Genomic DNA, 26,236 nt, shown 5'->3' with positions numbered 1-26,236 from the left:
AAAAGAAAGAAAGAAAGAAAGAAAGAAAGAAAGAAAGAAAGAAAGAAAAGAAAGAAGCAGAAAAAAAAGTATGAAGCAAAAGAAAGAAAAATGAAAGAAAATGAAAGAAAAAAGAAAAAACAAAGAAGCAGAAAGATAAAGTTAAGAAGAAAGAAAATAATGTTTCTATGCCTATGTATGGTATTGCAGAACCCTTATATTTTCTTATAGATAAAAGTATTAAAGACGACAGAAGAAGAAAGAAAGAAAAAAAAATAAAAGAAAGTATTAAAGACGACAGAAGATAGAAGAAAGCGTCAGAAGACAACGACAGAAGAGAACAACCGATGGCAGACAGAACAAGAAAGAATAAGCAAGATAAAGAGAGACAAAAAAAGAAAGAAGCAGAAAAAAGCATGAAGAAAAGAAAAATTAAAGAAAGAAAAATTAAAGAAGCAGAAAGATAAAGGTAAGAAGAAAGAAAATAATGTTTCTATGCCTATGTATGGTATTGCAGAAACCTTATGTTGTCTTATAAATAAAAGTATTAAAGACGACAGAAGAAGATAGAGGAAAGTGACAGAAGAAGACAACGACAGAAGACAACGATGACAGACAGAACAAGAAAGAAGAAGCAAGAAAAAGAGAGACAAAAAAGAAAGAAAGAAAAGAAAAAAGCAGAAAAAAAGCATTAAGAAAAAGAAAGAAAAATTAAAGAAAAATTAAAGAAGAAAGAAAGAAAAAAGAAAGAAGCAGAAAGATAAAGGTAAGAAGAAAGAAAATAATGTTTCTATGCCTATGTATGGTATTGCAGAACCCTAATGTTGTCTTTTTGATAAAATTATTAAAGACGAAAGAAGAAAATAGAAGAAAGCAACAGAAGAAGACAACGACAGAAGACAACGATGACAGACAGAACAAGAAAGAAGAAGCAAGAAAAGAGAGACAAAAAAAGCAGAAAAAAAGCATGAAGAAAAAGAAAGAAAAATGAAAGAAAGAAAATGAAAGAAGAAATAAGCAGAAAGATAAAGGTAAGAAGAGAGAAAATAATGTTTCTATGCCTATGTATGGTATTGCAGAACCCTTATGTTGTTTTATTTATAAAAGTATTAAAGATGACAGAAGAAGATAGAATTAAGTGACAGAAGAAGACGACAGAAGAAGACAACTATGACAGACAGAACAAGAAAGAAGAAGCAAGAAAAAGAGAGACAAAAAAGACAGAAAGAAAAGAAGCAGAAAAAAAGCATGAAGAAAAAGACAGAAAAATGAAAGAAGAAAAAAAGAAAAATGAAAGAAAGAAAAAAAGAAAGAAGCAGAAAGCTAAAGGTAAGAAGATAGAAAATAATGTTTCTATGGCTATGTATGGTATTGCAGAACCCTTATGTTGTCTTATAGATAAAAGTATTAAAGACGACAGAAGAAGATAGAAGAAAGCGACAGACGAAGACAACGACAGAAGACAATGATGACAGACAGACAGAACAAGAAAGAAGAAGCAAGAAAAAGAGAGACAAAAAAAGAAAGAAAGAAAGAAAGAAAGAAAGAAAGAAAGAAAGAAAGAAAGAAAGAAAGAAAGAAAGAAAGAAAGAAAGGAAGGAAAGAAGCAGAAAAAAAGCATGAAGCAAAAGAAAGAAAAATGAAAGAAAATGAAAGAAGAAAGAAAGAAAAATGAAAGAAGCAGAAAGATAAAGTTAAGAAGAAAATAATGTTTCTATGCCTATGTATGGTATTGCAGAACCCTTATATTGTCTTATAGAATTTTTTTTTACAGAAGACTCTTGTGTGGGTGCACTCTTGTATTGATTTGTTTATATGAAAATATTAAAACATAACTTTTAGTTAATTTAAAATAAATCCACACTTACTTAGTCCACCACAATTAGACATAAGCTATAATGATACATATATATGCCTCAGCCCGCCCGCATCTCGGAGAGATACCATATATAATTGATGTGGCTGATTAGTGTAAAAGGCTGGAGCGAGTATGAGCAAAAGCCAGTCGATTTGTAAATTGGAAAAATTGGAAATGTTCTGGTTAGTCTAAGCTAATAGACTTAAGGAGGGATGTAGACACTATAGCTCTACACCCTGATCCTATCCCACCAGCACAAGCTCAGCTTGTGTTAATAAGACCTCAAAGGGTCAATGAACTGGACTGATGTAGGGAGTAAAGATCCTGGATTGTATTGAAACTAATCAGATCTATGAAGTATCAGGGAAGGCAGTACCTAAATCCTGGATTGTATTGAAAACAAATCAGATCTGTGAGGTATCAGGGAAGGCGGTACTTAAGAAGAGTATTCAGTATCAGGTAAAGAGATGAACGAGAGAGATGATTTGATAAAAATGTGGTGATCCTGCTGTTGGTATATAGTCGAGAAAGGTCATGAATTACAACACCGGGTATTCTCTGGGGTCCCCCTCACAGATACTGGCCCAGCCCACCACCGTTTTGCTTCCAAGATCGGACGAGATCGGGCTCTGTCGGTGGGGTATGGTAGTAATTTCTCGGGCCCTCTATAACCGACTTACCAATGAGAGTGCACCTAAGGAAGATTGGGAGAGAAGATAGAAAATGTAGCGGATCTGCTGTCTACGTTAGGCACAGGATGACCCTGTGGATCATAGATGAGAGTCCGCGGATAAAATAGAGAGGAAAAATAAAAAGAGAAGGTGGAAAAGTGGAGAGAGGAATAAATTAGGCCTGGCACTGGTATCAGTATTGATATCGAACCGGAGCTATGTTAAATTGAGTTTGTTGTGCATAGGACAAAAAGATTGGCAATAATAAATATTAAATATGTTGGGCCGACACATACAGGGATAAGCCAGAAAAATTCACGATATTGGGTATGTTGAGCAATAACCCTCTTTCCCAGCAGAATCAAATTGAGGGGGGGCACACTGGCCCTACTAGGTGCTAATTACACCACTTGCTATTACACATGCATATATTGAATCCCTATGCAAAAATATTCAGACAAATGTTATCAAAGCCAAAAAACAATCAGTGTCCATGTGCGCTGGTGGCTAAAAAATGTAGTAGCCAGACAAAAACAGTCTCTGCCCAGATCTCTGGGCCACCCTAAATAGGGTAAAAGTTGGTGGAAAAGGAATTACATATACGCAGGACTGGTAGTCAGTATTGCACAATCTATTAGTGAAAGCTTATTAATCGGAAAGAGGATTGACCTATTGAAGAAACAGTATAGTATATATTATATAGACTGGGAGCAATGTGATGAAACAGTATCTGTCCAAAACCTAACCAAAATCCTACATTCCTCAGATGTATGTAAATTAAAGATCGGCATAAATCAATCCTGTAAGAGGTTTAAATGTCTGTCCCAATGCCGTTGTTATAGAATCAGATAAATGAATAAGAGTGTACCGGTCCCTGCCCAGGTCCCTGGGTCAGTCTCAGGTTACCAGAAAGTGCTCCTTAGGTCCTTAGTTCATACTGGAATTAATGAATAAGAGTGTACCGGTCACTGCCCAGGTCCCTGGGTCAGTCTCAGGTTACCAGGATCCAGAAAGTACTCCTTAGGTCCTTAGTTCATGCTGGAAAACGTGTTTTACCCGTCCTGCGGGCTTGTTCACTTCCAATGCTGCTGGTTCACATGCTAGCTGGGGTTTAAATACCTGTTTAATTGGAGATAGGCCAATAGCTGTAGTGTGCTTAATTAACTGAAATCATCCTCAGGCCTCCGCTGTGCTTAGCGGAAGTGAGGTATTTGGTCCGGTTGCTAAGCAACCTTTGCATGGTGCCTTGCTCAGAAATAGGAGTGGAGAAAAAATAATAAAATATTAATGCTACCCCCTACCCACTCGTTATTGCTGTTCGTTGACGCCATCTCACACATGGGGCAGTAGAAATCTACTGTTGCCTACCTGGATGTGGCTTGTCGTAGCCTTAGCGGCTCTCTGGCAGCGTAACGTCATATCCGGTAGTCTAGTGGCGCAACGTCATATCCGGCGTATAGATCGAGACATCACGTAGCTAAGAAACGTTGCTAAGTGTCACGTTGCTAAGGTTGCTGGGTTTAGATTATCCCGGCTGCTCTATGGTGGCGCCACGTCATATCCGGTAGTTGGATAGGACGTCTTGGTTGGGGCGTCATGTCGCTAGGCAACTAAAAGGCCTCGGGGCGTCATGTCCGGCCAGCGGATCAAACTGTGTTATTTCTTAAATATTGTTAGGTGATAATGCGCGATAAGATGGTAATTGTGTACCTGGCTATGGCGCCTGGTATATGAATAGTGCCCCATGTTAGTTGAGTGGCTACTAAAACAAGAGATATCTACATTCAGTAGATATTGATTGCTGTCATTCTCCGGTGTGTTGAGTATGTCATAACCGGCTGTCAGGCTGGTAGTGTGAAACAGATGTGGGTCAAACCCTGATGGTGGCCAATGTTCCTTATAAATAGAGTATGTTATTTTACTAAACCAATATTGATTAGGCCTGAATGTGCCCTGCCCTGGATATTTTACTGCGGGGTGGCAGTCAGCGTGTTCTTGTTAAATCTAGGTAGTGCCCAGGTTAGGGTAGGTGTGTGTGTGTGTGAAGATAAAGTGTTGGGGGTGTTGAACAGTATAACCAGAGATGATTCCAGATTGATAGACCGGTGTGCGGACTAGACAGGTTAAAACAAGTAGGGTAGTCAATCCTACCGTGAGAGGTGGGGTAAATCCTTGATCCACAAGGTGGTGTGAAAAACTATTGTGACAAGGTGACCGTGAAGGCAGGTGATTCTTGGGTTATGGATGGGTGTGAGGTTGCGTATAACACCCATTTATTATTGGGTGTAAAATTGGTGAACCACCTAATAAGAGGGACAGGGAAAAGGGGGGGGGGGGGGAGAGAAAAAAACAAAAAGGGGGGGGGAGAAATGAAGGAGAAAACAGGGGGGGGGGAATTGGTGGACACGCAACAAGTGTAAATGTCGAGGTAAGGTGATGAGTGCGTAGTAAGCAAATTCATATGCTAGGTGGGTGTGAAAAAGTGGGTAAAGGGTGTGAGGCGTTGTAGCGTGTATAAATATGGGGGGAGAGATGGGAGGGAGAGGCACTACTGGTGAGGAAATACATGAAGGGTAATGTCTTAAGAGGCAATTAATGCCTATTGTTGGGGACGGGAGGACACATCAGGCAGCAAATAAAATGGATAGGTTGTTTCGGACATCGGACCATCATCCCTGGGTGAATAGAGTCAGGTGGATAAGTTAAAGGCGCCATAATTCATGCTTTCATTAAGGCCCATTGGTTTATATGTGTTAAGTTTGAATATCCACTCTGTCTCTTTCTTTAGTAGTTCTTTGGTCAGATCCCCTCCTCTGATGCCTAGCTGAACTTTTTCCAGGCCAAAGACTCTGAGTTCTTTTTGAAAGTCTGTGTGGCAGGAGTAAAAGTGCCTGGCAACCGAGGTCAATTTCCTCATCCGTGTGAGATCATTGGTGGCATTCCGACAAGTTCCCACATGTTCCAGTATCCGTTCCTTAAATTTCCGGGTCGTCATCCCTATATACTTCAAGTTACAACTGCATTCAATGCAGTAGATCAGGCCTTGTGTGCTGCAGTTGAAAAACCGATATTGAGTTTATTTTGGCTATCTGTCCCCTCAGTGCCTGCTATGCCCCCAGTGCCAGATACATATGCCACCACAGTGCCAGCTATGCCCCCAGTGCCAGATACATATGCCACCACAGTGCCAGCTATGCCCCCAGTGCCAGATACACATGTCCCCACAGTGCCTGCTATGCCCCCAGTGCCAGATACACATGTCCCCACAGTGCCTGCTATTCCCCAAATGCCAGATATGCCCCCAATGCCTGCTATGCTCCCAGTGCAGATACACATGTCCCCACAGTGCCTGCTATGCCCCCAGTGCCAGATACACATGTCCCCATAGTGCCTGCTATGCCCCCAGTGCCAGATATGCCCCCAGTGCCTGCTATGCCCCCAGTGCAGGATACACATGTCCCCACAGTGCCTGCTATGCCCCCAGTGCCAGATATGCTCCCAGTACAAGATACACATGTCCCACAGTGCCTGCTATGCCCCCAGTGCCAGATATGCCCCCAGTGCCTGCTATGCCCCCAGTGCCAGATATGCTCCCAGTGCAAGATACACATGTCCCCACAGTGCCTGCTATGCCCCCAGTGCCAGATATGCCCCCAGTGCCTGCTATGCCCCCAGTGCAGATACACATGTCCCCACAGTGCCTGCTATGCTCCCCAGTGCCAGATACACATGTCCCCACAGTGCCAGATATGCCCCCAGTGCCAGATACACATGTCCCCACAGTGCCTGCTATGCCCCAGTGCCAGATTTGCCCCCAATGCAGATACACATGTCCCCACAGTGCCTGCTATGCCCCCAGTGCCAGATACACATGTCCCCACAGTGCCTGCTATGCCCCCAGTTCCAGATATGCCCCCAGTGCCTGCTATGCCCCCAGTGCCAGATACAAATGTCCCCACAGTGCTCACCAGTCCCCACCCCACACCTGCAACCTGCTCACCGTGCTGCTGCTGCTCACTCTCCGGCGGCGGTGTCTCTCTTCAATTAGGTGCCAGTCCGTGAGCCAATCAAAGCTCGCGGTCCGGCAGCCAATCAGGAGCCTTAGCTGCTGGTCCGGTGCCAAATTGAAGAGAGACACTGCCACCGGAGAGGCGTGCGTGTGTCTGGGGCTGGGGGCAGCGGTGGCCAGGAGCCGACCGAGCCGCATGCGGCAGATGAAAGAGTCGCATGCGGCTAGAGAGCCGCGGGTTGGCCACCACTGGCATATCTCTGGAATGATAATCTGTGGTTACAATTATATAAGAACTGTGTATTACAGTCATATTTATTAGTACTCCTATCCTAGTCCTATTTCCTTTATTTGAACTATTTTCTCATATAATGGACGGTACTCAATTGTTTTGCGCAACCGATCTCCCATCTAAAGTGACGGGAGATCACGCGGTGCAACTCGGTTGTTGTTTTTTCACGCTAATCGTGTCCATAAAGTGCTGGATGCGATCCTGAAAAGTGCCGTTTGTGCGCCCAAACGGGTCACTTTTTGAGCATTTTAGCTCGCCATCCCTGGGGTATCATGCCCAAATGGAACTACAATTGAAAAATTCCGTTGGGCGACATCTAGTGGCTGCCAGCGGACAAAACATCTGAATTCCGCCCATAGTGTCTAGTAGTGACCTCCCCATTTGTTTAATAGCTATTCCACCATTGTGATTTATAATTGTTCGTAATTGTTCTTTGTTGGATAATTATAATAACGAGTTTAAGACTAAAAACAGCATGGTGATTGTGTGGGTTCCAACAAATTTTTGCGCTTGCCCTTTATTATAAATATTTTTTTAGAATTATATTAGCTATAGTGAATATAACCACAGACTATTAAATGTACAGAGGACTTTGACAAAACAGGTTATATACCATGTGGGACTATATATTCCAACCCGTTCTTGGAACTGGGAAGAGTTAATTTCGGACTTAATGTGATTGATACCTGCTTGGGATAAATAACAGTTCAAGACGACGGGGCAGCCACTTCTGGGGAAAAGGACGCTTTGCACCAATAGGCTGAGAAACGCGTCAAGGCCTCTATCACCCCCAAGTGTGATGAGTATGGAAGTTGCGGACAAGCTCCACTGGTTCTCTATACCACCGGGACTGCAAGCTGCCATGATCCCAGTGTATATAGCAGCCCTATGAGCAGAGGTGTAGCTAAGTGCCATGGTGCCCGGAGAAAGGTAATGTTTTGGCGCCCCCCTTCCCTGTACTGAATTAGGGGTCTAGCCAACATGTGGTGGCATGTTACATTTAAAAAGAAAAAATATTTTAAAATCCTAAATTGGTGACAGGGCCAGTTCAAGACCTTGTGGAGCTCAGTGTGAAAGTTTCCTTTGGGTGCACCAGATGTTTAAGATATGGACAGTGCGCGCCAAACGTGCGCAACTAAAATATAGGGGTGTGGCTTCATGGGGAAGGGGTGTGATCACAGAATAGTACTAATTCACAATACACCGCACAGTAGAGCTGCTTATACACTTCACGCCACACAGTAAATCTGCTTATACACGTTTCGCCACAGTAGAGCTGCTTACACACGTTACACCACATAGTACAGCCACTTATACACGTTACAACACAGTAGAACTGCTTATACAGTAGGGCAAAAAAGTATTTGGACAACCACCGATTGTGCAAGTTGACCCACTTAAAAAGATGAGAGAGGTCTGTAATTTCCATCATAGGTACACTTCAACTGTGAGAGACAGAATCTGAAAAAAAAACCTAGGAAATCACATTGTATGATTTTTAAACAATTTATTTGTATATTCTTGCGGAAAATAAATATTTGGACACCTACCAAGCAGCAAGATTTCTGGCTCTCACAGACCTGTTACTTCTTTAAGAAGCTCTTCCATCCCCCACTCATTACCTCTATTAATGGCACCTGTTTGAACTGGTTTGTCTGTATAAAAGACACCTGTCCACACCCTCAAACAGTCAGACTGCTACCTCTCCACCCAGGCCAAGACCAGAGAGCTGTCTAAGGATACCAGGGACAAAATTGTAGAGCTGCACAAGGCTGGGATGAGCTACTTTACAATAGGCAAGCAGCTTGGTGAGAAGAGATCAACTGTTGGCGCAATTATAAAAAAAATGGAAGAAATACAAGATCACTGACAATCTCCCTCAACCTGGGGCTCCATGCAAGATCTCACCGCGTGGGGTATCAATGATTTTGAGAATGGTGAGGAATCAGCCCAGGACTACACGGGGGTATCTGGTCAATGACCTCAAGAGAGCTGGGACCACATTCACAAAGGTTACCATTACTAACACACTACGTTGTTATGGATTGAAATCCTGCAGCGCCTGAAATGTCCCCCTGCTTAAGCCAGCACATGTCCAGGCCTGCCTAAAGTTTGCCAGTGACCATCTGGATGATCCAGAGGAGGATTGGGAGAATGTAATGTGGTCAGATGAGAGCAAAATCAAACTTTTTGTTATAAACTCCACTCGCCGTGTTTGGAGGGAGAATGAGTGGCATTTCAAGAACACCATATCCACTGTGAAGCATGGGGGAGGAAACATCATGCTTTGAGGCTGCTTTCTTGCAAAGGGCACAGGACGACTGATCTGTATTAAGGAGATGATGAATGGGGCCATGTATTGTGAGATTTTGGGCAAAAACCTCCTTCCCTCAGTAAGAGCATTGAAGATGGAACGTGGCTGGGTCTTCCAGCATGACAATGACCCCAAACACACCGCCCGGGCAACTAAGGATTGGCTCCGTAAGAAGCATTTCAAGGTCCTGGAGTGGCCTACCCAGTCTCCAGACCTCAACCCAATAGAAAATCTGTGTAGGGAGTTGAAAGTCCGTGTTGCCAGGCGACAGCCCCAAAACATGACAGATCTAGAGAAGATCTGCAAGGAAGAGTGGGACAAAATACCTGCTACAGTGTGTGTGAGTTTTTAACCTCTGTAATTGCCAACCCAGGTTATATTACAAAGTATTGAGTTAAAATTTTTGATTGTCCAAATATTTATTTTCCACAAGAATATACAAATAAATTGTTTATAAATCATACAATGTGATTTCCTAGTTTTTTTTCCAGATTCTGTCTCTCACAGTTGAAGTGTACCTATGATGAAATTACAGACTTCTCTCATCTTTTTAAGTGGGTCAACTTACACAATCGGTGTCTGTCCAACTATTTTTTTGCCCCACTGTACATGTTACGCCACACAGTAGACCTGCTTATATACGTTATGCCACAGTAGAGCTGCTTATATATGTTACGCCACAGTAGCGCTGCTTACACACGTTACGTCACAGTAGAGTCACTTAGAAACATTACGCCATAGTAGATCCCCATATACACGTTGCACCATGATAGAGCACCTTATACATGTTACGACATGGTAGAGCCGCAATAATAGTAGTTAACTATTTACATGTTTAATTCAAATAAATAAATAAAAACTATGTATGCCCCAACTGACCTGACCTCACACATGCCCAATCTCTTAATAAAAATTATGCTCCAAATGTGACCTCCCACAGACCTGATAACCCCCCAATCTCTCAATGAAAATAATGCCCCAAAACATAACACCCCCCACCCCCACCCTGAGAATCTCCCTATGCCACAATGAAAATAATGCCCTAAAACAGCCCCCCCACCCCCAACTTAAAATCCCAGCAATAGCTCAATGAAAATACTACCCTAGAACTGTCATCCCAGAACTGATGATCCACTATGCCTCAATGCAAATAATGTCCCAGAATTGCCTGAGGGGCAGAGAGAGGTGCTGCAGCTGCCTGAGAGGCAGAGTGAGGTACTACAGCAGCAGCTGGAGCAGAGAGGTGCTGCAACATCGATGTAGAGAGAGGTGCTGCAGCATCCGGGGCAGAGAGAGGTGCTTCAGCATCTGAAGTAGAGACATGTGCTGCAGCTTCCAGGAAAAGGAGATTTATGGTAAGAACCAGAGGGAGGCCCGCCTCGTCATGCCGCAGGCTTCTCAGATTTGGAAGCCGACTGACGGGCAGCCCAGGCACGTTTAGGCTTGGGCTTGGTGGTTTTGGAAGTGCGAGACTGTTTCGGGTACGCCTGACCCTTTGCTTTACCCGGAGGGCGAAAGGAATGAAAGGAAGTACTCTTAGCCTTCGGGGCCAAAGGAGAAGTACTAGGAAGACATGCAGTCTTAGCAGACGCCAAGTCAGCAACAAACTTGTTGCGACCCTCACCAAAGAGGATGTTTCCTTTAAACGGGAGCACCTCCAGGGTTTTTATAGAGTCCAAGTCCACCGACCAGGACCGTAACCAGAGAATACGGCGAGCCAAAATGGATATCGTAGCAGCCTTGGCCGCCAGAACACCTGCATCTGAAACTGCTTCTTTAATGTAATGAGATGTCATGACAATATAAGAGAAACATTGTCTGGCATGTTCAGAAAAATTGGACGGAAACTCAGCATCCATTTCCTGAGCCCACACCTAAATAGCTTCTACGGCCCCAGTGGCCGCAATGGTGGGCCTATGTGCAGCCCCTGCAACGGTATAACAAGATTTATGGTAAGAACTTACCTTTGTTAAATCTCTTTCTGCGAGGTAAACTGGATTACACAGGGAATAATATCGGGGTGCAGAGTAGGATCTTGATCCGAGGCACCAACCGGCTAAAAGCTTTGACTGTTCCCAAGATGCACAGCGCCGCCTCCTCTATAACCCTGCCTCCATGCCAGTGAGCTCAGTTTCATTAACCAGCCCAATGCACTGTAGCGGGCACAAGAACCCGGCGTCCAAAGGAAGCATCCTGGGAAGCGGCAGTGTCAAAGGCATAGAACCTAATGAACGTGTTCCTTGAGGACCATGTAGCCGCCTTGCACAATTGTTCAAGGGTCGCACCATGGTGGGCCGCCCAAGAAGGTCCAACCGACCGAGTAGAATGGGCTTTGATGGTAGCAGGAACCGGACGACCAGCCTGTACATAAGCATGTGCAATCACCATTCTAATCCATCTGGCCAAAGTCTGCTTGGAAGCAGGCCAGCCACGTTTGTGAAAACCAAACAACACAAAAAGAGAATCGGATTTCCTAACGGAGGAAGTTCTCTTTACATAGATGCGAAGAGACCGTACCACATCCAAAGACTGCTCTTTGGAAGACAACTCAGGAGAATTAAAGGCCGGAACCACAATCTCCTGGTTAAGGTGGAAGGAAGACACCACCTTGGGTAAATAACCTGGCCGTGTTCTAAGAAATGCCCAGTCACGGTAAAAAATCAAATAGGGAGACTTACAGGATAAGGCACCCAAGTCCGAGACCCTTCTAGCTGAAGCAATAGCCAGCAAGAAAAACACCTTAAGGGAAAGCCACTTAAGGTCAGTAGAGGTAAGAGGCTCAAACGGAGAAAACCACCGACAGATCCCAGGGGGCCACAGCTGGCACATAAGGAGGTTGAATCTACAACACACCCTGAGTGAATGTATGAACATCAGGCAGGGTAGCAATCTTTCTCTGAAACCAAACAGACAAGGCAGAGATATGAACCTTGAGGGAAGCCAGACGCAGGCCCAAGTCCAGGCCTTGTTGTAGAAAAGCCAATAGTTTGGCCGTACTAAACCTGAAAAAGTCATGATTGTGAGACGCACACCAAGTAAAGTAAGCATTCCAGTCCCTATGGTATATTCGAGCAGAATCCGGCTTACGGGCCTTCAACATAGTTTGAACGACCGCCTCAGAAAAACCCTTAGCCCTCAGGACGGAAGCTTCAAGAGCCATGCCGTCAAAGCCAGACGGGGCAAATCCTGGTAAACACAAGGGCCCTGAACGAGGAGGTCTGGTCGTTGTGGAAGTAGAAGGGGCCGATCCAACGAGAGGCCCTGTAGATTGGAGAACCAGTGCCACCTGGGCCACGCTGGAGCGACTAGACGTAGGTTTCCTCCTTCTTGCTTGAACTTCCGTATTACTCTGGGCAGGAGTGACACCGGAGGGAACACATACGGCAGCCGAAAGTTCCACGGGATTGATATGGCATCCACGAACGCCACTTGAGGATCCCTTGTTCTTGCTCCGAAGACCGGAACCTTGTGATTGTGTCGAGATGCCATCAGGTCCACATCTGGGAGACCCCACTTGTCCACGAGAAGTTTAAACACCTCTGGATGTACGTGCACGTCCTGACGACTGAGATAGTCCGCCTCCCAGTTCAGAACGCCCCGGAAAGAAAACTGCTGATATGGCCGGGAGATGCCATTCTGCCCACTGAAGAATTCTTGATACTTCCCTCATTGCCATGCGGCTTCGAGTGCCGCCCTGATGAATGATATACGCCACCGTGGTGGCATTGTCCGATTGTACTTGAACAGGTCTGTTCTGTATTAGATGCTGGGCCATTGTCAACGCACTGAACACTGCCGCAGTTCCAGAATGTTTATCGGGAGTAGCGACTCCTCCTTGGTCCACTGACCCTGAAGAGAGTGTTGTTCCAACACCGCGCCCCAACCTCTCAGACTGGCATCTGTCGTCAGCAGGACCCAGTTGGATATCCAGAAGGGACGACCCCTGCTCAATTGTTGGTCCTGCAGCCACCAGCACAGTGACAGGCGGACCTCCGGAGATAGGGAGATCATGTGAGATCTGATCCGGTGAGGCAGGACATCACACTTGGACAGAATCAACTTCTGCAGGGGGCGAGAATGGAATTGAGCACACTCCACAATGTCGAAAGCCGACACCATGAGACCTAGCACTTGCATCGCCGAATGAATCGAGACTTGCGGACAGGATAGGAAGCAATGGATCTTGTCCTGAAGTTTCAGGACTTTCTCCCGAGACAAGAACAACCGCTGGTTGTGGGTGTCCAATAACGCTCCCAGGTGTACCATGCTCCGAGCCGGAACCAGGGAGGATTTCTTCCAGTTGATCAGCCACCCGTGGACTTTCATGCACTGGACCGTCAAATCGAGATGACACAGGAGAAGTTCTGGGGAACCTGCCAAGATCAACAAATCATCTAGGTATGGTAGTATCCTGACCCCTTGACGGCGGAGTGTAGCCGTCATGACCGCCATAACTTTGGTGAAAACTCGCGGAACCGTTGTCAAACCAAAGGGTAACACCCGAAATTGGTAATGAAGATTGCCCACCGCAAACCGCAGGTACTGCTGATGAGATACGCAATAGGAATATGTAGGTAGGCATCCTGTATGTCCAGGGAGACCATATAGTCACCAGGCTCCATAGCCAGAACAATAGAGTGCAGCGTTTTCATGTGGAACTTGGAGACCTGCACAAGGACTTCAGATTGAGAATGGGCCTCAAGGACCCGTTCGGTTTCGGGACTAGAAACAGCGGTGAATAGAACCCCTTGCCCCTCTGGGTCAGAGGCACCTGTACCACCACTCCTGTGGACAGGAGGGAATGTACCACCAAGTGCAACGTGTTTGCTTTTGCCGGATCCAGAGGCACATCTGTCAGGCAAAATCGATGAGGGTGGCAATTTCTGGAAGGTATGGCGTAACCTCGAGCGGTGACTTCCCTCACCCAGGTATCTGAAGTGGTCTTCAACCATTCCTGGGCAAAACCTAGAAGGAGGCCCGTCCCGTCATGTGGCAGGCTTGTCAGTTTTGGAAGCTGGCTGACGGGCGGCACAGGAACGCTTCGGTCTGGGCTTGGCAGGTCTGGAAGCACGAGCTTGCTTTGGGTACGCCTGACCTTTTGTTTTACCTGGAGTACAAAAGGGCAGAGGGAAAGTACTTTTATCCTTCTGTGCGGAAGGAGCCGTACTAGGTAGGCAAGCTGTTTTAGCAGTAGCCAGATCAGCCACAATCTTATTGAGGTCTTCTCCAAAGAGAATGTCTTCCTTGAAAGGAAGCACCTCCAGGCTTTTCTTGGAATCCAAATCCACCGACCAGGATCTCAACCAAAGGATACGTCTGGCCAAAACGGATACAGTAGCAGCCTTGGCCGCGAGCATCCCGGCATCGAAGGCCGGTACAGAGAGACATTGTCGAGCATGCTCAGATGCATCAGAAGGCAGTTACGCCTCAAGTTCCTGAGCCCACGCCTCAAAAGCTTCAGCAGCCCAAGTCGCTGCAATAGTTGGCCTTTGCAGAGCCCCCAAAAGGGTATAAATCGCTTTTAAACAGCCCTCCACACGACGATCCGTCGGTTCCTTCAGAGAAGTGACGGTAGTTACTGGCAGAGCTGAGGAAACAACCATACGCGCCACATGAGAATCTACAGGCGGAGGAGTTTTCCAATTTTTACACACCTCCGCAGAGAGAGGATAGCGAGCCAACAGTCTCTTATTCGGTGTAAATTTTGTCCTCGGATTTTCCCAGGATTCCTGACGTATGTCAACCAGGTGTTTAGAATAGGGTAAAACTTGTTTAACCACCTTCTTACGCTTAAACCTATCCGGTTTCTTGGATACAGTTTCAGGCTCAGAATCATCAGACACTTGAAGAATGAGCCGTATCGCCTCAATCAAATCCGAGACATCCACATATGATTTCCCCTCCCCATCTGAAACATCAGCGTCAGTGTCTGGGGGGGTCAGTATATGCACCGTCCTCCTCAGAGGACGTGTTGGTTAAAGCCGTGGATTGGGAGGAGGTAATGGCCCTTTTAGAAGACAACTTAGTCTTATGCGGGCGAGAGTGACCCTTAGATTTAGACATGGATCTGCTCAAATGCTGTAACTGAGTGGAAAGCTGGTCCGCCCATGGCGGGTTCACAGCAGGGACCATAAACTGTGGTAGTGGCAGAGGTGGATCCACAGGGGGCGTCAATTTAGTCACATGTGTGTTTAACAATGTGGAGAATGTAGCCCAAGGTGGGTCCTGTGATGCCCCAAGCGCTACCGACCCACTGGGGGGTAAGGAACCCTGAACTTGAACTCTCAGCTGCCAAATTATCCTCCATTACGTCTGCGGCCTCACTACCATGCAGTGTGGGAGAGGCCCCAACGTCGTTGCCACGTCTAGCAGACATAACTATGTGCACAATAATGGGCAACCCAGTACAAAGTATAGCAGCGCTATACTTAGCAAGAACTCTCAGAAAAGAAGCCTAAGATGGCACAGACCGGGAGTTCAATAGATATAGAATATATGGGGACTATAAATCACAAGTAAAAATACCCCGTCAGTATATCTTGTGATAGAAATCCTATATTATTTATGGAAAAAACCCTGAAACACTTGGCCCCCACAGGTATAGTAATATAGGAATAGCACGCTGAGTGAAATACCCTGCAATAAGGCAACCATGCAGCAGCTACATGCACACACACAAATATAGTCACAAGTGTACCATGCAGAAAATATGTACCATAAACTGCACTGGACTGGCAATACAAAGTAATACTCAGTATAGCTATATGTGATAACTATAGATATAACAAACACAGTAAGCACTGGATGTATATCACAGGGTGTATGTACCACACAACCTTGAATGTATGCACTCTTTCTTAACTAACACAGTCCCAGTGACAGGTAGAATACTCAAGTGTTCTGTAGGAAGCACAGCACTGGCAGTCAGGCGGTTCCACAGAGGAGGATTTGCCCCAGCAATCCCAGGAACAGCAAGGCTTTATCTGTAATGGCCGCTGACCAGGAGTGAAGGAGAAGGAAGCAGCTACAGGGCGGGAACATTGTATAAATGGCGCCCTGGGGCTGGGGGGAGGGGCCTCAGGTCCAGCCTGCTCCCCCTGTTGGCATCCCCACCGGGTGTGCGGGCAGAACAACAAAACGGGGGGAACTGGTACTAAATCCCCCTGACATGTGCCCAAAATAATACCTGGTGGCTAGTGGAGCAGCTGCCCAGTACTCAGTGTCGATGCCAGCGCACGTGCGGCCTGCCTCCTACGGCTGCGCTGGATCGCGGTAAAGTGCGGCACAAGAGCCCCTTACCTCCCCCTTGTCTGCGGCCCCGCGATCCGGGAGACAGTGGCATGTGTGTGACTCACATTTAGGAAGAAGCCTGCGTCTCCGCTGCAGTGACCCGGCAACCCCGGCGTGGGAGTTTCCAGCGCTGCTGGGGGTGATGGAGCTGCAAGCTGGAAAGTCTCTGAGACTTTGCCAGCAGCAGCCCTTGAAGTCTTCATACAGATTCCTCTGTTCAGTCTTAGTAAAATAAACTCTGAAAAGGCTGCTTAAGGCAGCCACCTGTAAAGTGCCTACACATACTGCAAGGCACCAACTTACAAACTGAGCTCACTGGCATGGAGGCAGGGTTATAGAGGAGGCGGCACTGTGCATCTTGGGAACAGTCAAAAACTTTGAGCCTGTTGGTGCCTCGGATCAAGATCCTACTCTACACCCCGGTGTTAATCCTTGTGGAGCCCAGTGTACCCCACAGCAGAAAGACAGCTTTTCAGCAGCCCTCCACACGCTTATCCGTCGGCTCCTTGAGAGAAGTGACGGTAGTGACAGGCAGAGCAGATGACACCACCAGCCAAGCGATTTGCGAGTCCACCGGCGGTGGTGTTTCCCAATTTTTACTCAATTCTGCCGGAAGGGGATAGCGGGCTAGCATCTTCTTGTGCAGGGGTGAATTTCTTTCCTGGGTTCTCCCAGGATTCCTGACGTATGTGAACCAAGTGGTCAGAATGAGGTAAAACCAATTTAGTAACCTTCTGACGTTTGAACCTGTCCAGTTTCTTAGATGTAGTAGCAGACTCAGGATCATCATCAATCTGAAGAATGAGCCTGACAGCCTCCAAGAGATCAGGAACATCCACCTGTGAAACAGATTCCCCATCAGAAACGTCATGATCAGAGTCTGTGGGGTCAGTATACACGCTATCTTCATCGGAAGAGGTATCCGGAACATGCGTGGATTGAGAGGTAGTAACAGCCCACTTAGAGAACTTCTTAGGTGTAGTCTTAGGCGGGCGAGGGTCAGGAATATGTTTATCCAAAGAGTTATTCAAGTGCTGTATCTGAGTGGATTAACCGCAGGGACCATATAAGGCTGATAATGCACATGAGGTCCCATTGGGGGCGCAAGTCTAGTTACCAGCGTAGTCAGTAAATTAGAAAAGGCAGCCCAAGGCGGGCCCTGATGTGCACCCGTTGTTACAAACTGACTGGGGGGTACAGAACCCCCAAAACCTGAACCCTCCACAGCCATGTTACCCTCATATGCATCTGGGACATCATAACCGCGCACGGCGGAATCAGCCCCAGACTTATCGCTCCCTGTAGCTGACATAATATGAAAGCATACCTCCCAACTTTGTGTTTCTCCAAAGAGGGACACACGCGCGTTCCCGGAAAAGGGGCGTGGTCTAAAAAGGGGGCGTGTCTTCGTGGGAAGACCACGTTCGCGAGCCACGCCCCGTTTTCGTCACTGAGGGGGCATGCCTAGCGCTCTGTGAGCCGCTGGCATGCCCCCTCTCCCTCTGACTCCCCTGAATAGACGCTGTGCGCATGCGCACAGCGTCTATTCAACGCTGCTCTGCTAAGCAGGGCAGCGACAGACAGAGACTCCCAACTGCCCCCCCCCACCGCGGGACACTGCGGCCCGCGGGTGGGACAGCGGGACAGTCCCCAAAAAACGGGACTGTCCCGCGAAAATCGGGACAGTTGGGAGGTATGTGAAAGCGTAAACCACGGGCGACACAGTACAATATCAGGAGATAGAATACCTAACACAAACCCCCCATGCAGTGTGACAGCACAAACAGAGGATTTCGGAGGTAAAATGTGACTGAAAAACACAGAGAAAAATACAAATGACGTATATCATGTGAAATACCTGTATTATCTAATAACTCTGACACACTGAGCCCCCTCAGGTTACAGAATATAGAGATAGCAGTAGGAGTGAGATACACGGAGTAGAAATCACCCAGCAGCTATATGCACACACACACAGTCACATGTACAATGCAGGAATTATGACAAACAATAAAACTGCACTGGACTAGCAATACTATCCACTGAGTAAAGCTATTTATATAAACAGATATATCAATGCACAGTAAAAACTGGATGAATATCACAGGGTACTAGTACTAAATAACCCTGAAGTATGCACTTGTTCTTAACTAACACTGTCTAAACGACATGTAGAATACTTCAGTGTCCTGTAAATGCACAGCACTGATGATGCAGGCGGCTTTTACAGAGGAGGCATCACCCAGCAGTCCCAGAATCAGCGCAGCTGTGAGTAATGGCGCCCAAGCGCTGACAGGGAGTGAGGGAAACCGAGAGATGCAGCTCTAGGGCGGGAACATTTACTCTAAATGGCGCCCAGGGGCTGGGGGAGGGGCTACAGGCCAGAGCATTATCCCCTTGCTGGACTTCACCACCGGGTGCTGCGGGCCTTAATAAAATGGATTGTAGCCTAATTCGACCTGTGCCCTTGCCCTGTTGGTCTAGTGGGGTCCCTGTACGGCCACAGTGCCCACGCCAGGGCATGCGGCCCGCCTCCTAATGGCCGTGCCGGATCGCGATTTCCAGCGGGTCCCGCCTGGGCGACCCTCTTATCTCCTCCCTGAGTGCGGCCACGCGATCCCGGAGAACTTCGGTTAGTGTGTGTGCCCTGGGTGAAGAACCAGAGCCTCCGCTGTAAGTACCCGGCAACCAGGGACGCGGGAGTATACAGCGCCGCTGGGGGAGGTGATGGAGCTGCAGCAGGAGATATCAGAATGATATCTAGCACTAGAGTGCCTCTGCTGCAGCCCTTGAAGTCAGGGCCGTCTTAACAGCAGTGTAGGCCCCTGGGCACAGCAGTGCACTGGGCCCCCTACCCATCCTCCAGCGATACATCGGTAGGGGTGGGGGTGCTATCAGCGACAGCTTTGATGTCCCGCTGGCGGTAGGGCGTGTTCTGTCTTCAGCTCAGCATGTAGGACCTGGAGCAGTAATTTCTGCTAATTACTCCTTTACTGCACAGATGGGGCTAAACTGTAGAAGGGGGCATTGGGCTGAATGAAATGGCCCTGGTACATGAATTCCAGGGTGATAGGAGGTGTTTAATACGTAGGGGAGGAGAGGATAGTGGAGTGGGCTTAATATTTATCATTTTCCTGTGGGATGGCAGCTTGCTTGACTGCAGATATCTCAAGTTCCTGAAAATATATTTCTTAGCTTTGAATGGGATAAAAAAACTAGAGAGTTCCGCCTTTCAGAAGGTTCTGGGGACTTGGAAATCAGAGTTCAGGAGCAAGAGAAATTCACCAACGAAAATCTAAAACTGCATATTAGACGTGTGGAGCTGGAGCAGGGACCAGCTGCTTGAAGTCTGAGATCTCTGGTTCTGGGCATAGTAGAGACAACCTGCCAATGTCTTCTAAAAGGGGAGAGTCTCAGCTTTTGGGTTATATCCTCATAAAAACTCTAAGTCAGACAGAACCCGAGATATGTGGCTGGGAAGAGCAATTAACTGGCTTGGATGGGGACCACTGCTTTCCAGTTGGATATCTCCGGTTCCCCAAGGCCGATTTTAAAAAATATGGTACCCCTGGAAAGAGGGGACCCTCAGCTATCAGTCTAGGGCCCTTATACTCTTGGGGCCCTTGGAAAAGAGCCCATTGAGCCCATATGAAAAGACGGCCCTGCTTGAAGTCTTCTATCTTCTTTAAAATAGCTCTTCTTAGGGCTGCTGGAGCAGCCCTGCCTGCACTGCAGGCACCAACTTACAAACTGAGCTCCTGTGCACGGAGGTAGGGTTATAAAGGAGGCAGCGCTGAGCATCTTGGGAACAGTCAAAGCTTTTAGCCTGTTGGTGTCTCGGATCAAGATCCTACTCTACACCCCGATGTTATTCCCTGTGGAATACCAGTGTACCCTGCTGCAAAGAGAGAGATGTTGCAAAAGCTGGGGCAGAGAGAGATTATGCAGCAACTGGGGCAGAGAGCTGCAGCAGCTGGGCTAGACAGAGAGAGGTGCTGCAGCAGGGGATGAAGAGAGTGGTGCTGCAGGACAGAAGTAACCCTGTTGCACAGCAATAAGTACACAGTGAACCATATAAAAAGGACATGTGCCGGCTTTCAGTATATCCTGCTGTCGCCTCTGGCCTAGTCTCAGAGTGCAAGTCAGTGTGTGTCCCCTCTGCTCCTCCTGCTCTGCGACTGGCTGTACAGTGGTCTGCGGTATAGCAGGGCGAGGGGAAGGGGAGAGGGGCGCTGGGGTGGAGAGCGCACCCTCTATCTTTTCTGGCAAGCCACCCTCGCTAAACCTCTGCCTTTGAGACAGCAAAGCACTGCAACAGCCTGGATTTAACCTCAGCACTGCTAAGAGAACATCACGGTCCACCCAGCTAGACAACAACCTCCTGGCAGATCCGTGAGCCGCAGTGCCGGTAACCTGTATAATAATGTATTAATAAAGCCCTTAAGGAGGGACTGTATCAAATCCCTCTGGCTACGGCTAAAAGCCGTGTGGTAAGAAGTTGGCTAACTCCGACTAACAAACACACATAAGGCTTTGCAGATAAGTGCTTTATTAAAACCTTGGCTGTGAGAACTCTCTCTGCCTAAACTAATATTAAGCTGTCTAAATGAATACTAATCATTACAGACTAATTACACCAATCTGCAGGCTTAATGCTGCTTTGAATTAAATTATGGGCGGCTACTAACTGCATGCTGTTGCTTGATCTGGATAGGGTGGAAATAGATCCTATGGCAAGCGCAGTGAGCCACCGAGCCTGCAGTGTGGTGAGCGCAGCGAGCCTGCAAGGGGACTCATTGCACTCACCCCACTGCCGGCATTCTGGCGGATGGGATGCCGCTGTTGGGATGACAGCCAGCATCCCGTCAGCTGGTAAATTATACTGAATCCATATATAAACATTACTTACAGAATTATATATATTGTGCTCTCAGCCAGTCTACAGGGACTGGAGCCCGCAGTTAATTGGCTGGGCTCCAGCTACGCTGTGATACAGCTGTTGTAGCATGCAGAATCAGCGTTCACCGAAGGGTGCCATCTTACAGTCCAGCAGCAGCGGGTGCACTGTTGTTTGCTGCAGTGCAGGCTGAGAGGTACCAGGCGGGAGCCGCACTGTTCCCTATTGCAGGTGTTAGCAGAGCTTCTGGGACAGAGCGGATTTATTCTGCGGCAGCAGTAAATGCGCCGCACAGCTCCGTTGGAAGAGCAGCAGTCACACTTGGATCCTGCTGCGAACCAGACAAGTGCTGCTGTACATACAGCTGCTCCTTCATAGCTTGAAACCCAGAGGCAGGCATCTCCGCTGAGTCACACCCCTGCAGGCAGCGCTCCTTCTATTGTGTTTGAGATTGCTACATACATAGTACACTAATACCCCTTTCACGTCGCACAAATAACCCGGTATCGATACGGCATATTGCCGTGTCAACACGGGTCAGTGTGCGATGTGAAAGCACTTTGCCCGAATTAGCGGGTCACAACCCCCCTCCCCCCCGCTGCTATGGCAACCGACACGGTATATTGCCGGGTCGGAAAGCCAGCAAAGCAGAGCAAATGCCGGATCCCACTCGGTAAGGACACGTTTCTCTTCCCGGGTGGGATCCGGCATTTGTGATCTGAAAGCGGTATAAGGGGACTAAGGGGGTAATTCCAAGTTGATCGCAGCAGGAAATATTTTAGCAGTTGGGAAAAACCATGTGCACTGCAGGGGAGGCAGATATAACATGTGCAGAGAGAGTTAGATTTGGGTGTGGTGAGTTCAATCTGCAATCTAAATTGCAGTGTAAAAATAAAGCAGCCAGTATTTACCCTGCACAGAAACTATATAACCCACCCAAATCTAACTCTCTCTGCACGTTATATCTGACCCCCCCCCCCCCCCCTGCAGTGCACATGGTTTTGCACAACTGCTAAAAAATTTCCTGCTGCGATCAACTTGGAATTACCCCCTAAGTTGCAAACTGAGGAAAAAGTATCAAAATTGAGAAACGCTCTTGTTGTCCTGCACACAGGACACATCTGCATGTATGCTAGAAGGGAAGCAGTACACAAATATCATAAGATCTGACCATTCTTGTACAACTCAAAGCATGGTAACCTATGGATGAGATGGGATATAGGCATAGTTGCCTACCCTCCCTCATTCTGCAGGAGACTCCCTGAAATAGCAGCAATCTCCCTCACTCCCTGAATGGTCAGTCAATCTCCCTGAAAAAAAAAAGAAATGATAGATACATACATTCAAATGGTGTCGTCAGTGCCATTTCCATATATTAGTTATAAGGCACAATGATCCCCATGGCTACATGCATTTTAAAGGTTTCTTGTGGCCACTTACAGTATATGGAACCTCTTGTAAAACACAATACACAAACAACTCATGCAAAATATAAGAGTCTTTTCTTCAGCAAGTAGATCTTACTAACTTTGGGGCTCATTTACATTTGGATGTAAGTCATTTTCATGACACGCCTCTCAGATGTAGCAGTACACGTCCGCGCTGATAGGTGTTACTTTCACAATCTCACTGAAATGCTTTTTCAAAAGTAGGCAAGTATGGATATAGGAGGTAATTCAGACCTGATTGTAGCAGCAAATTTGTTAGCAGTTGGGCAAAACTATGTGCACTGCAGGGGGGGGGGGGCAGATATAACATGTTCAGAGAGAGTTAGATTTGGGTGGTTTATTTTGTTTCTGTTCAGAGTAAATACTGGCTGCTTTATTTCTAAACTGCAATTTAGATTTCAGTTTGAACACGCCCCACCCAAATCAGGTCTGAATTACCCACATAATTTCTAAGGGGCATTATCCCACATACTGTTATGAGTAGGTTAAATGTTAAGTCTGGCACATATAGACATTGGCCCTCATTCCAAGTTGTTCGCTGGCAAGCTGCTTTCAGCAGCATTGCACAAGCTAAGCCGCTGCCTACTGGGAGTGAATCTTAGCTTAGCAGAATTGCGAACGAAAGATTCTCAAAATTGCGAATAGAAATTTCTTAGCAGTTTCTGAGTAGCTCGACACTTACTCTGCCACTGCGATCAGTTCAGTCAGTTTCGTTCCTGGTTTGACGTCACAAACACACCCAGCGTTCGCCCAGACACTCCCCCGTTTCTCCAGCCACTCCCGAGTTTTTCCCAGAATTGGCAGCGTTTTTTCACACACACCCATAAAACGGTCAGTTTCCGCCCAGAAACACCCACTTCCTGTCAATCACACTCCGATCACCAGAACGAAGGAAAAACCTTGTAATGCCGTGAGTAAAATACCAAACTTCTTAGCAAATTTACTTGACGCAGCCGCAGTGCGAACATTGCACATGTGCAGTTAGCGGAAAATCGCACCGGTGCGAAGAAAAATAACGAGCGAACAACTCGGAATGAGGGCCCTTGTTTTTTATAAGTATGATCATGGTGTGTTGTATATGCATTGATAAGCTTTGGATAGCTGCATATGCACTATACCAGTGGTTCTCAAACCCGGTCCTCAGGACCCCACACAGTGCATGTTTTGCAGGTAACCCTGCAAGTGCACATGTGTATTAATTACTCACTGACACATTTTAAAAGGTCCACAGGTGGAGCTAATTATTTCACTTGTGATTCTGTGAGGAGACCTGCAAAACATGCACTGTGTGGGGTCCTGAGGACCGAGTTTGAGAACCTGTGCACTATACACTTGGTTTAAATAACCTGTTTTCGTTTGTATCTTGGGGGTAGATTTACTAACGTGTCTAAAGATGAATACACACTTACCTAATTTTTTCCCTCCTGAGCGATATAGTTTACTATATCGCCCAGTGTGTATGCAGCTGACAACGGCCGAAGCACGGCCTTGCGTGTTGTTTGTTGTTAACGACCCTCGGTGTCGACCGTACAAGCAGCTCAATTTGGACTCATCGTCCAAAGATGCATGTACAGCCCGGCCGCAGTCGCTCACGGAGCACATCGCCTAGTGTGTACACACCTTATAACAAAAGTTATGTTACTCATAGCAGCCACAGAAATGTAGCAATAGAGAAATTATAGCTAGATACTAATTGGTTGCTATGAGTAACAACATTATTTGGCATGGGAATAATTGTATGTTTGTTCATATGGGATCCGGTCTCTAAGTCGACAGTAACTAGGTCGACAATGTCTAGGTCGACCACGATTGGTGTCTAGGTCAACAGGGTCTTTAGGTCGACATGTTTTAGGTCGACAGGTCAAAAGGTCGACATGAGTTTTTCACATTTTTTTTCTTTTTTTGAACCTTTTCATACTTACCGATCCACGTGGACAAGGACTGGAATGGTAATCTGTGCCGAGCGAAGCGAGGCTCCTTGCCCGAAGCTTGGCGAGCGAAGCGAGCCATCTGAGGGGACATGGTGCACTAATTGGGGTTCCCGGTCACTCTACAAAGAAAACGACACCAAAAAACTCATGTCGACCTTTTGACCTGTCGACCTAGACATTGTCGACCTTCAATACCACACCCTTTCATATGTTTTAGAAAAATCAATAATAAAAAAAAAAACTGCATTTACCACATCAGCTAAATTCAAGTTTGCATGGTTAACAGCTGGTACATGCGTGTTAATGAGTAAACTTCTTTTCAGCAGTGAGTGCAGGATCTGATCTGTACTCTCTTTCCAGGCTTCATATTTGTTATCCTCATATGCCTTCATTCTTCTTGCCACTTCCAAATATTTTGCCTTTGCCTGAGAAACAACAGAAACACATATAAGAACAGATTGCAAGTGTCCAACGGTGGTGATAATGGGTGATCAGTATGTACTAAGAGATCATAGGCTGATTCTGAGTTGAGGGCAAAGGAAAAATAAACACTTAGGGGGTAATTCCAAGTTGATCGCAGCAGGATTTTTTTTTAGCAGTTGGGCAAAACCATGTGCACTGCAAGGGAGGCAGATATAACATGTGCAGAGAGAATTAGATTTGGGTGGGGTGTGTTCAATCTGCAATCTAATTTGCAGTGTAAAAATAAAGCAGCCAGTATTTACCCTGCACAGAAATAAAATAACCCACCCAAATCTAACTCTCTCTGCACATCAGGGCCGTAACTACGTGTGTGCCAAGTGGGCTTGGCACACAGCGCAGTTGCCCTGAGTGCGCACGGCCAGCGGCCTGTAATGAGTCAAATTGACTCATTACATGCCGCCTCTGAAGTCTGCGCCGTGCGCCGCAGCCGCGCTGGAGGAGAGAGAAGCGCCGGAGGCAGCTGAGAAGGAGGAGGAGGGAGAGGGACTGGAGCCGCAGCAGCGCTATTTCATTGGTAGTAAGCGCCGCTGCAGCATCCCCCTCTCCTTCCGTATAGGCTGCCCGGCGCTGCTGTGGATGCTGGGATGCGGTTCCTCCATCCCAGCATCCACAGCAGCGCCAGGCAGCCTATATGGAAGGAGAGGGGGATGCTGCAGCGGCGCTTACTACCAATGACATAGCGCTGCTGCGGCTCCAGTCCCCCTCCCTCCTCCTCCTTGTCCAATGCCTGCACAGAGGGAGATGCCAGCACGAGGAGCCTGTCAGCGGGGAGAAGGTAAGTTTATCCCTCTCTCTCTTTCTCTCTCTTTCTCTCTCTTTCCCTCTCTCTCTCTCTGGGGGACACCGTCTGCCATAATGTGTAAAAAGGGGGCCTGGCTGCTGCAATGTGTAAAAAGGGGTCCTGGCTGCCGCAATGAGTAAAAAGGGGGCTTGGCTGCCGCAATGTGTAAAAAGGGGGCCTGGCTGCCGCAATGTGTAAAAAGGGGGCCTGGCTGCCGCAATGTGTGAAAAGGGGGACTGGCTGCCGCAATGTGTAAAAAGGGGGCCTGGCTGCCGCAATGTGT

The 26,236-nt window shown here is 47.1% G+C and overlaps 1 protein-coding gene across 4 annotated transcripts in view; it reads right to left on the bottom strand.

Moving 5' to 3' along the window:
• LOC135067977 (collagen alpha-1(I) chain-like) overlaps positions 1-26,236 on the bottom strand; it is an 89,483-nt gene that overhangs the window by 18,763 nt on the left and 44,484 nt on the right. For 3 of the 4 annotated variants that reach the window (XM_063964559.1, XM_063964560.1, XM_063964558.1), the window contains 2 exons: positions 24,941-25,114; positions 24,681-24,808 (listed from right to left, as the gene is read on the bottom strand). Coding sequence is in view for 2 of the 4 variants with exons in the window: in XM_063964560.1 (XP_063820630.1) it covers positions 24,681-24,808; positions 24,941-25,114 (302 nt within the window). In the remaining 2 variants the exon portion in view is untranslated. Of the gene's footprint in view, positions 1-22,342; positions 22,621-24,680; positions 24,809-24,940; positions 25,115-26,236 lie in introns of those variants that run through there. The other variant, XM_063964561.1, reaches the window with a different exon arrangement.

Source organism: Pseudophryne corroboree, chromosome 1 (genome assembly GCF_028390025.1).
Source record: "Pseudophryne corroboree isolate aPseCor3 chromosome 1, aPseCor3.hap2, whole genome shotgun sequence".
Classification (NCBI taxonomy): domain Eukaryota; kingdom Metazoa; phylum Chordata; class Amphibia; order Anura; family Myobatrachidae; genus Pseudophryne; species Pseudophryne corroboree.
The sequence above is the reverse complement of the archived record's forward strand: the minus strand, read 5'-3'. Positions and strand labels throughout refer to the sequence as shown.